The sequence below is a fragment of the Oncorhynchus clarkii genome, chromosome 24 (genome assembly GCF_045791955.1).
Source record: "Oncorhynchus clarkii lewisi isolate Uvic-CL-2024 chromosome 24, UVic_Ocla_1.0, whole genome shotgun sequence".
NCBI classification, from domain to species: domain Eukaryota; kingdom Metazoa; phylum Chordata; class Actinopteri; order Salmoniformes; family Salmonidae; genus Oncorhynchus; species Oncorhynchus clarkii.
In genome coordinates, this window is record NC_092170.1 from 8,161,283 (window position 1) to 8,173,234 (window position 11,952).

The 11,952-nt window shown below is 43.9% G+C and overlaps 1 protein-coding gene across 1 annotated transcript in view; it reads right to left on the minus strand.

The window, feature by feature from the left end:
• LOC139382411 (echinoderm microtubule-associated protein-like 1) overlaps window positions 1–11,749 on the minus strand; it is a 38,657-nt gene extending 26,908 nt beyond the window's left edge. The window contains exon 1 of the mRNA XM_071126439.1: window positions 11,677–11,749. Coding sequence (XP_070982540.1) covers window positions 11,677–11,749 — 73 coding nt within the window. The remainder of the gene's footprint in view (window positions 1–11,676) is intronic.
• Between the last annotated feature and the right edge of the window lie 203 nt (window positions 11,750–11,952).

The window sequence follows — 11,952 nt, forward strand, 5'->3', positions numbered from 1 at the left end:
ACTTTCTCTTTACTGCCTCCAGCAGATGACACAGCACAGGCAAAGGACAGCTACAGCTAGCACAGTTAAAGCAGGTGGCCTCAGTGTTAAAAATGCATGGCTACTAATTATATAATATGAAAATGAGTAAATGGGGAGAGGAGAGAGGGAATGGGAGGGGAGGAGGGAAGGTTAGCAATATGGCATAAGGTGGAGAGGGATGAACCCCTGTGTGATGAGAGAGGACAATGGAGGTCGGGGGCGAAACCAAAGCCTGCTGAAATATTCATAGGGCTCCGGGCTCTGCTTGCCTTCCCTTACCTGTCATGCTCAGTCACTCAGCCAGCCAGCCAGTCACTCCGTCAGACAGCCTGCTCTCCTCAGCTCTCTTGGGGGCTCCTGGGCTTCTTTCTTATGTAGGGTTTTCCCCTCCTCTCCTCTACAGCCAGTGCCTGTTCTGCCTCCCTCTTCCTGGACCAACCCCCCCCCTTATTCTCCTCCTCCCTAGCGGTACGTGCAGCTCACAAAGAGACAAGCGGCGAGTCACAGTTTGTAACAGGACACTGCTCCCTGCAGCCCTGCCTCCACAGCGGCAGCAGCAGTGGATGCAGCCTGAGGCTGGGAGGGAGGCTGGCTTGGCTGGGGGCCAGACCTATACTCTGCTGCAGAGACAGCCAGGCACTACCAGGAAGTGAGACTGCAGTGGGTGGGATCCGAGTCTCCTCCATTCATGACACACAAACACACCCACTCACTAACACACAGATACATGTGTATGTGCTCACATCAGCCACACCGTGGCATGGCTGGAATCATACTGTACATTATATCAATGACAGAATGACAGACACAACTTAGCCCCCTTCCTTCATCTCCAAGGAAGTCATGGGAGGACACACACACCACGGGGACCAGCGTCTACATGAGTAACAATGTGAGCAAACCCTAGAGAGGGGATCCTACTACCAGCTGTCACACAATGAAAACGGTTAAGACACCTGAACTCTGACCTGTAGGTCTGATATTTCCTAATAGATGAGCCATTGTTGTTGCACGCCGTCTGAGTCAGTCAATAAGACAAATGGGCCAGATGGTCACAAATTAAAAGTACATTTACCTTTGCAAGCCTTTTACCTTCTATTGTTTGCATTCATAATAAATCACTAAACAAGAATGGTGTTCATGGGAGGACACCACGGAAGAAGCCACTGCTGTCCAAAAAAAAAAAACATTGCTGCACGCCTGAAGTTTGCAAAAGTGCACCTGGACTTTTCACAGAGGCACTGGCAAAATATTTCTGTGAACAGATGAAACTAAATTTGAGGCGTTTGGAAGGAACACACAACCCTATGTGTGGAGAGAAAAAAAAGACACAGCAATAGCTTGTTGCGGGGAAAAAAAATACACCTTTACACTCAATTGCTATCTCAGCTGTTGAAGTGCTTAATTAACCTCTAGTGACACTACGTGCTAAATCGTCAGCACCAGACCATTCAGAGTCCAGACTCGAGCTTTGGTCACACACACACACACACACACACACACACACACACACACACACACACACACAGCAACCAGTAAAGGAGCTGGTCAACCCTGACCAAGATGGCTCCAAAGCCAATTCATCCTCCTTTTGGCAGAGGAGCTGAGCTGCTCCCCTCTGTATTCCACCGTCCGGGGGGGTCCGCAGCCTGGAACAGATCCTAAGTCTGCAGCACATGCAGGCTACCCAAATAGCACATTTGGTACATTAGCACAAGTTGTGGGAACATGTGTTTTCGGTTTCACATTGGTTGTAGGAACGATGCCATAGATGTCATAACCTGGTAAAACTAAGCTTTTTAAAATGTTCTGAGAACAGAAGTGCACATTTTGAATGTTTTGGGAACGTTTATTTTTTAGGTTGCAGTGAGGTTCTGACAACGTTTTACTCTGGATCCTTCATTTCACTGCACCTATCCGGTATGTGACAATAATTAATTATTATTTTGAGGTTTTTGAATAACTTCATTAAAAACCTTCACTGGGGCCTCCCGGGTGGCGCAGTGGTTAAGGGCGCTGTACTGCAGCGCCAGCTGTGCCATCAGAGTCCTGGGTTCGCGCCCAGGCTCTGTCGTAACCGGCCGCGACCGGGAGGTCCGTGGGGCGACGCACAATTGGCCTAGCGTCGCCCGGGTTAGGGAGGGCTTGGTCGGTAGGGGTGTCCTTGTCTCATCGCGCACCAGCGACTCCTGTGGCGGGCTGGGCGCAGTGTACGCTAGCCAAGGTGGCCAGGTGCACGGTGTTTCCTCCGGCGCATTGGTGCGGCTGGCTTCCGGGTTGGATGTGCGCTGTGTTAAAGAAGCAGCGGCTTGGTTGGTTGTGTATCGGAGGACGCATGACTTTCAACCTTCGTCTCTCCCGAGCCCGTACGGGAGTTGTAGCGATGAGACAAGATAGTAGCTACTACAACAATTGGATACTACGAAATTGGGGAGAAAAAGGGGTAAAAAAATAAAATTTTTAAAAATAAAAAACCTTCACTGAATGTTTCAATAAGAGACTTTAAATAACCTTGATAGCTTATTTTTTGGTAAACTTTTTGGAAATTCGAGCACAAATAGGACACATGGGAATTGGAGATATAACTTTGAAAGCATCATACCGGCTGTATTTCTGTATGTTGAAAGTTATATATCTTGAAAACTTGATCGCTGACATGCAAATCATTTTGGGACTATATCAACAGCCAAAACCAGATTCAAACCGTCTCTAAGAGCTTTCCACACCTGGATTGTGTAACGTTTGCCCATTATCCTTTTCAAAATTCTTCAGGCTCTGCCAAACTGGTCGTTGATCATAGCTTGACAACAATTTTCAAGTGGCGCCATAGATTTTCAACCAGATTTAAGTCAAAGCTGTAACTCGGCCACTCAGGAACATTCAATGTCTTCTTGGTAAGCAACCCCAGTGTAGATTTGGCCTTGTGTGTTTTGTTATTGACCTGCTGAAAGGTGAATTCACCTCCCAGTGTCTGGCAGACTGAACCAGGTTCTCCTCTAAGATTCTGCCTGTGCTTAACTCCATTACGTTTCTTTTTTATCCTGCAAAACTCCTCAGCCCTAATACAGAAGAGAGAGAGACCAAGTAAAAGACCAAGTCCATATTATGGCAAGAACAGCTCAAATAAGCAAAGAGAAACGACAGTCCATCATTACTTTAAGACATGAAGGTCGGCCAATACGGAACATTTCAAGACCGTTGAAAGTTTCTTCAAGTGCAGTCGCAAAAACCATCAAGCGCGATGATGAAACTGGCTCTCATGAAGACCACCACAGGAATGGAAGACCCAGAGTTACTTCTGCTGCAGAGAATAAGTTAATTAGTTACCAGCCTCAGAAATTGCAGTCCAAATAAATGCTTCACAGAGTTCAAGTAACAGACACATCTCAACATCAACTGTTCAGAGGAGACTGTGTGAGTCAGACCTTCATCGTCAAATTGATGCAAAGAAACCACTACTAAAAGGACACCAATAAGAAGAAGAGACTTGCTTGTCCTTTGGTCTGGAGTCCAAATTGGAGATTTTTGGTTCCAACTGTGGGTGAACGGATGATCTCTGCATGTGTATTTCCCACCGTAAAGCATGGAGGAGGTGTTTTGGTGTGGGGATGCTGTGCTGGTGACACTCTGAGATTTCTTTAGAATTCAAGGCACACTTAACCAGCATGGCTACCACAGCATTCTGCAGCGATATGCCATCCCATCTGGTTTGGGCTTAGTGGGACTATCATTTGTTTTTCAACAGGACAATGACCCAACACACCTCCAGGTTGTGTAAGGGCTATTTTATCAAGGAGAATGATGGAGTTGCTGCATCAGATGACCTGGCCTCCACAATCCCCCAAACTCAATCAAATTGAGGTGGTTTTGGATGAGTCGGACCACAAAGTAAAGGAAAAGCAGCCAACAAGTGCTCAGCATATGTGGGAACTCTTTTAAGACTGTTGGAAAAATCTTTCAGGTGAAGCTGGTTGAGAGAATGCCAAGCGTGCAAAATTGTCATCAAGGCAAAGGGTAGCTATTTGAAGAATATCAAATATATTTTGATTTGTTGAACACTTTTTTGGTTACTACATGATTCCATGTGTGTTATTTCATAGTTTTGATGTCTTCACTATTCTACAATGTAGAAAACAGTACAAATAAAGAAAACCCTTGAATGAGTAGGCGTTCTAAAACCTTTGACTGGTAGTGTACATCCATAACATGATGCAGCCACAACAATGTTTGAAAATATGGAGTGGTACTCACTAAATGTGTATTATTGGATTTGTGTACTCAGCACAAAAAAGTCATTTGCTTTGTTTTGTTTTTTTTGCCTTGTTGCAAACAGGATGCATGTATGCATGCATCTTGTATTATTTTTATTCTGTTCAAGCTTCCTTCTTTTCACTCTGTTAGTATTGTGGAGTCACAACCATTTAACACTAACTGTTTTAAAGTCACTATTGGCCTCATGGTGAAATCTCTGAGTGGTTTCCTTCTTCTCCGGCAACTGAGTTAGGAAGGACGCCTGTATCTTTGTAGTGACTGGGTGTATTGATACACCATCCAAAGTGTAATTAATAACTTCACCATGTATTTTTTTAATGTTTTACTTATCTACCAATAACTGCACTTCTTTGCGAGGCATTGGAACACCTCCCTGGTCTTTGTGGTTGAATCTGTGTTTGGAATCCACTGCTCGACTGAGGGACCTTACAGATAATTATGGTTGGGGTACAGAGATGAGGTAGTCATTCAAAAATCATGTTAAAACACTAGTATTTGTTACACAGATTGAGTCCATACAACTTATTATGTGACTTGTTAAGCAAGTGTTTACTTCGGAACTTATTTAGGCTTGCCATAACAAAGGGCTTGAATAATTATTGACTCAAGACATTTCAGCTTTTCATTTTTAATTGATTTGTACAATTAATTAAACATAATTCCACTTTAACATTATGCAGTATTGTATGTAGGCCCGTGACAAAAACATCTAAATGCAATACATTATCAATTCAGGCTGTAACAGAACAAAATGTGGAAAAAGTCAAGGGGTGTGAATACTTTCTGATGGCACTGCACAGTACATAAGACAGAAGGTAACTTACGGCACAATTTATGCTGCGTTAATAATAGTAGACATTAATAGACATTATTGTTCTATTAGTGTATTTAGCCTACTCCTGCCCCTCTTAGACAGGGTTTGAAGGTCAGACTAAGCCATCCACATCCCCAGCTAGCCTGGCACCTAAGTTGTTTCAAATCAAAATGGGAACAACTCACTGTACTTCACTTTTGAGAAAATGTTGCGGTTTAAACCAGGGAATGCGGTGAACTCTGCCCGGTTGGGTTTTGAACAGCTCTGCCTCCCTGACAAACTCCACAAAGGCTAGAATGTCCCCAGTCTGGCGAGCAGCATGATGGATGCCACTAGACTTTAATGCTGCTAACTCAGCGTCTGCGGTGTCCATCAAGTCCTTGAGGACACCAATGGACTTGATAATCCTGTCTGCTGCTTGCTCAGTCGTGTTTGGACCCAGGCCCTTCAGAAATGACTTCAAGAAGCTGACGTGTTCCAGGTGTAAGTCAAGGGGGATATTCTTTCCCTTCCCATTCCAGAACCTGTTCCATGTAAGACTGTGTGCCAACCGAGGGGAAAGAGTGGCAAAGACTTGCAAGGGCAGTACGAATATTGGCTATGACCATAGATCTAGTAAAACAAGAGAGCTACAGTGAATAACCTCAGCAACAGGTTTATTACAATATTTATTACTTTCCAAATAAACTTTATATTTCCATGGAAATACATGGGTAGCCATGAGAAAGACACATCAATATGACAACAAAAACAAAATCTCTCTCTCCAGGTATACTCTAGACACTTAAATCAATCCTGCCATAAAGTTACAGGCATTTATTAAAAAGGTACAGCAAAACAACTGCTACTGAAATTCAAGTAGGCCTACAATTTGAACACTGGCCTGAATGTCTGAGAATAAAATACTGATCCCAAAGATGGGAGATAAAACCTGAACATGGAGACTACGTGTGTGTGAGTGTATGTGTAATGCATAAACAGTTTCATTTTTTTCTCTTATCTCAGGGCCCTATGATACATTGCATTTGCAAAATACCAAATTCGATAAAAGTCTGTCAGTCATTTGTGCACAAGGCCGCCGTATGATGCCACCATTGCTGAAGACACGCTCCACCGGGGCACTGGAGGCACTGCCAAGTCCCTGATGGCCCTTTGGGACAGTGAAGGAAGATATGTCAAGGTAGTGACTCAGCTGTAGTGCTGGAGAGGTCCCAACAGCTTTCTTCTGCCTCTTACAGTATGCCGCAAACAGCCCTTCTTCTTGTCCAAGTCTATGGTCCTCTCTCTCTTCCTCATCAACAAGAGGCACAGCTTGCTCAGTCCCTGTAGCATCTTGCAGAATCAGTTCTGGCAAAACATGTAAAAGCAGAAACAAAAAGGCTGGTATTAGAGTATTGGTGATGCAGTGGGTTCAACTGAACAAGTATTATTGTTGCAGTCAATTGGATTAAATTATGAGAAAAAAAGTTACATTAAACTCAATAATAATTTACCTTTCACTCTTTGTGCCACCTCCTCCTTGACCTCCTCCTTGAAGAGCACATAGTGCTCCACCCACATCAGAGAACAAGCCGGATCCAAGGCAGCTGGTTTGAGGTAGACTGGATCTGAAAAGGGGGCAGTGATTCCATCTTGTGTCCTGGCCATTTTCACATTGATGAAGATTCCAAGAAATCTTTTGGTTTGTGGATGCCTAGAGACTTCTGACCAGGCCGCTCAGGAAATGGACGTGAGGCTTCCGCTACTCCAGGTAGTGATTCAGGGACAGGACCGAGGGAACAACAGAACTGATTGCGACCATCTTCTCCCCCTGTGTCATATCTGTTGCTTCTCCAAATGGCTTCAGGATGTCCACCAACTCCTTCAACTTACTCCACTCCCGTACGGTGAACAACAACTCCTTGTGCCCAGGCGTTTCTAGAACATGCCTGAGCTTTAGCTGGTCACATTGGATAACTGCCTACACTTGTCTCAGTGTTGAGTTCCATCTTGTGTTGACAGCAGCAGGGATGTCTCTTTCCCCAAATTCAGCCTCAAACACCTCTTTGTATGTTGTGCTTGTATGAAGCAGTGAGCTGATTTTTGATAACTTTGAAAGAGAAGGAGTCATCACTTTTGTTTCTTTCAAGCCATCTCCCACCACGAGCTGGAGAGTGTGGGCAAAACACTGCAAGCGCTGTTTTGTTTTTGCAATAGCAGCATTCACTGTTTGCTGGTCTTCCAGGGCTAGGTCATTCCAGAGCTCTGGGTCATCAAGGTGATCTTCGTCATGTACTTCATCTTCTTGATCAATGGGGAAGCACACCGTGAATGCCTTTCATGTTGGCAGCATTGTCACTAATGATATTGTCCAATTTATCTTCAATGCTGTACTCACCACGTACAGTGGGGCAAAAAAGTATTTAGTCAGCCACCAATTGTGCAAGTTCTCCCACTTAAAAATATGAGAGAGGCCTGTAATTTTCATGATAGGTACACTTCAACTATGACAGACAAAATTAGGAAAAAAATCCAGAAAGTCACATTGTAGGATTTTTAATGAATTTGTTTGCAAATTATGGTGGAAAATAAGTATTTGGTCACCTACAAACAAGCAAGATTTCTGGCTCTCACAGACCTGTAACTTCTTCTTTAAGAGGCTCCTCTGTCCTCCACTCGTTACCTGTATTAATGGCACCTGTTTGAACTTGTTATCAGTATAAAAGACACCTGTCCACAACCTCAAACAGTCACACTCCAAACTCCACTATGGCCAAGACCAAAGAGCTGTCAAAGGACACCAGAAACTAAATTGTAGACCTGCACCAGGCTGGGAAGACTGAATCTGCAATAGGTAAGCAGCTTGGTTTGAAGAAATCAACTGTGGGAGAAATTATTAAGAAAATGGAAGACATACAAGACCACTGATAATCTCCCTCAATCTGGGGCTCCACGCAAGATCTCACCCTGTGGGGTCAAAATGATCACAAGAACGGTGAGCAAAAATCCCAGAACCACACAGGGGGGACCTAGTGAATGACCTGCAGAGAGCTGGGACCAAAGTAACAAAGCCTACCATCAGTAACACACTATGCCGCCAGGGACTCAAATCCTGCAGGGCCAGACGTGTCCCCCTGCTTAAGCCAGTACATGTCCAGGCCCGTCTGAAGTTTGCTAGAGAGCATTTGCATGATCCAGAAGAAGATTGGGAGAATGTCATATGGTCAGATGAAACCAAAATATAACTTTTTGGTAAAAACTCAACTCGTCGTGTTTGGAGGACAAAGAATGCTGAGTTGCATCCAAAGAACACCATACCTACTGTGAAGCATGGGGTGGAAACATCATGCTTTGGGGCTGTTTTTCTGCAAAGGGACCAGGACGACTGATCCGTGTAAAGGAAAGAATGAATGGGGCCATGTATCGTGAGATTTTGAGTGAAAACCTCCTTCCATCCGCAAGGGCATTGAAGATGAAACGTGGCTGGGTCTTTCAGCATGACAATGATCCCAAACACACCGCCCGGGCAATGAAGGAGTGGCTTCGTAAGAAGCATTTCAAGGTCCTGGAGTCTGTCTCCTGATCTCAACCCCATAGAAAATCTTTGGAGGGAGTTGAAAGTCCGTGCTGCCCAGCAACAGCCCCAAAACATCACTGCTCTAGAGGAGATCTGCATGGAGGAATGGGCCAAAATACCAGCAACAGTGTGTGAAAACCTTGTGAAGACTTACAGAAAACGTTTGACTTCTGTCATTGCCAACAAAGGGTATATAACAAAGTATTGAGAAACTTTTGTTATTGACCAAATACTTATTTTCCACCATAATTTGCCAATAAATGTATTAAAAATCCTACAAGGTGGTTTTCTGAATTTTTTTCCTCATTTTGTCTGTCATAGTTGAAGTGTACCTATGATAAAAAGATGAAAGAGGCCTGCAATTTTCAAGTGGGAGAACTTGCACAATTGGTGGCTGACTAAATACTTTTTTGCCCCACTGTATGGCCTCAAATTGCTCACACAGATTATTTTTGGCCGTGTGTGGGCCTTTGAATCGGTCACAGGCCAAGAGATTGGACTTGAGCTGTATCCTCACTCCATCCTTCTCCACACAGTGCAGGAACCCCCTCATCTTTCGGTCAGACCAAATGTCCACTGTGACTGAAACATGGCCTGTGTTGCTCAACTGAGTTGTCAGTTTTGAACGTCTCTCTGTAGCGAGGTTCTCTACTTTTGATGTCAATGTTCTACGACACACTGGGCTGTACCTACTGTCAACCAATGACAGAAAGTGACGAAAACTCAAGGTGCAATCGATAACCAGGTCAGACATTATTGCATTGTTGATAGCTTTCTGCTGTGGATGATTCATGCTGTACTGCCCTACACGGGTCTCCATGAACTGTCAGATTGGAGACTGTGGTGGTTCACTTGTGACACTTTTGCTCATCTGGTATTGTTTAAATCTGTAATTAAGAGGAAGTTTCTTCCCGCAATTTTTGCAAGTCGCAATCCATTTTGTGTTGACTACAGCGTAGTCTTTATATCCGAAAATAAGAATTTGGGGTATCATCTTTCCAAGGGCTCCATCTGAATTCACCCGCCGATGTTCCTCTGCACTTCCACGCGCAACTTTTTCTCCACGGGCACAATTTGATTGGCTGCTGTCCAAACTGTAATCTGTTAAATGAAGAGTTGACGCCCTACACACTTTTTAATAGCATAATTCTTCATATTTGGGCTTGGGGAGGGTATCAAGTCAGTTCGAGTCAAGAGGCTCACGTCCAAGTTAAGTCACGAGTAATTGGTGTTAAAGTCAGTCGAGTTGCAAGTCATCATATTTGTGACTCGAGTCCAAGTCATGTGACTCGAGTCAACACCTCTGGTATTAGGCGCATGTGACAAATAAAACGTGATTCGACTTGAAAACATCTCCCCTGAGAAAATCTTTCAGTGCAGTTATTTGCTGTTCTTTCAATGAAGCGATGTCCTCCAGTTCTGATATAACTGCTCCTTTAGCAGAATCAACACCAACCTCCTCAGGAGCAGCCATTGTTATGATTTTCGACTTCTGTGCCCACAGATTATTAGAGGATGCTGATTGGTCCAGCCATACAGCGGATAGAATTAGGCTCAAATTATTTGAATCTTGTCGTGACCAAACTGTATCCGTGTAGCGAAACAGAATGTAAGCTTGCGAGATCAGGATGGTTCGTACGAGGCTAGAACATTACCAAAATTGAAATGAAATGTAACCATGTTTGAACTTTTAGGAAACGTTATGTTAAAGTAATGAAATACCAAGATTTTGTTTATTTTTTATGTCAAGTGACTTAAATGTGCTGAGAATGTTCCAAAGCCAAGCAACTGTCCTGCACCATTCACAGAAAGTTGTGGTAGGGTTGTATGCAAAATAACCATAGGACAACCACACTTTCACCAAGCTCTGATAAAAATATGGTTCTCAGAACGTTATGTCCTAGCTGGGTAGACATTGGCCAATGGAGAGGACACCCCGGTTGGGTACTGTGCATAGTAGACCCTGCCATGGGAAATATCTTCTCATGGTTACAGGGTAAGGACAGCCTGGCCATTTGAACAGATGACATGCCTTTCTCCATGTCTGTCCACCCGTCACTCAATATGATAGGCTATTTTTAGACCTACATGTAGCCCAATACACAGAACCTGAGTTTCACAGATTTTTGTTCAGCAATACATGAATTACCTTTCAAGTCTATTTAGGTACGCTACACGGTCCCTTCAAATATCCTATGTTTACTCGCAGTTCAATTTCATCCCACTGCTTACGTGCATAATTGGATTTGTGAACCATGTCAAATTGTATTGGATAGCATGGGTGCATAAAATATAACTAAATACTGTAGAGTAAAAAACATGACCAGAGGTGTGTGTTTTCTTTTCTTCTCACATGCATGAACCTGGTCTTGTGATGTGGCCAGTTACAGCATCATTGCATCAGCTTTTCTTTGATGAGCTGTATTGTTATGATCACCCTTTACCCTACAGTCATGTCCAGACCCTGCTGCCCCTCAAAAAGTGAACACCATTCTCTAATTTACAACAGAGAGATGACAACAGAGAGATGAAGCCACGACAGTGTAATTCATCTTCTCTCTAAGGCAATTACACTTAATCTGGAACAGTGAAACCATAATATGCAAATAGTTCCACTATTAAATATCATAGAGATAGCCTATCTGTTTTCCCCCAGTCGGGAAAATATTTTACATAAAGTCAAAGAGGGTTTGCAGCTCGGCTACACCAGAACCAAATATTTTTCTAAATACATGGCTCCAGGTTACACCTATCACAACATAGCAGTGGGTTAACGAAGTTCACGACAGCCTGCTTGCTCTATGATGGATGGATAGATCGACCATAGATCATTCTAACGATGCAAGCTAACATTCTATTCAATCATCTGTAGCTCGAGCTACATGTCTGTTTCGTGTAAACTGGTAGGGAACCTGCAAACAGGTGCATGCAAACCTAAAGTCCCAGCAGTGTGCCACGGTTCATATCAAAACCGGTCGACTCGGAGCTGCAAGCAAGTCAAAAGTGAACTCACCTTTGCAGTACTGGAGAAGGAGTGACGTGGTGTCATAAAGGTTGCCACATGATGAAGCGATCCTCTCCGACATTTCTTTCTTTTCAAGCAGACCCGTCACTTCCCCCCTTCTTGCAGCCTCCCTAACCGCACGTCTTTCCTCCTCACTCTTTCACATTCAGAAACCCTCAACACCTTTCGCTATTTGTCGCTCACCAGCGCCACTTCTGTCTGCTCTCCGTACATGTTACTATAGCAACAGCCTCACCACAGAACATGCAACCATTCGAAACCGGG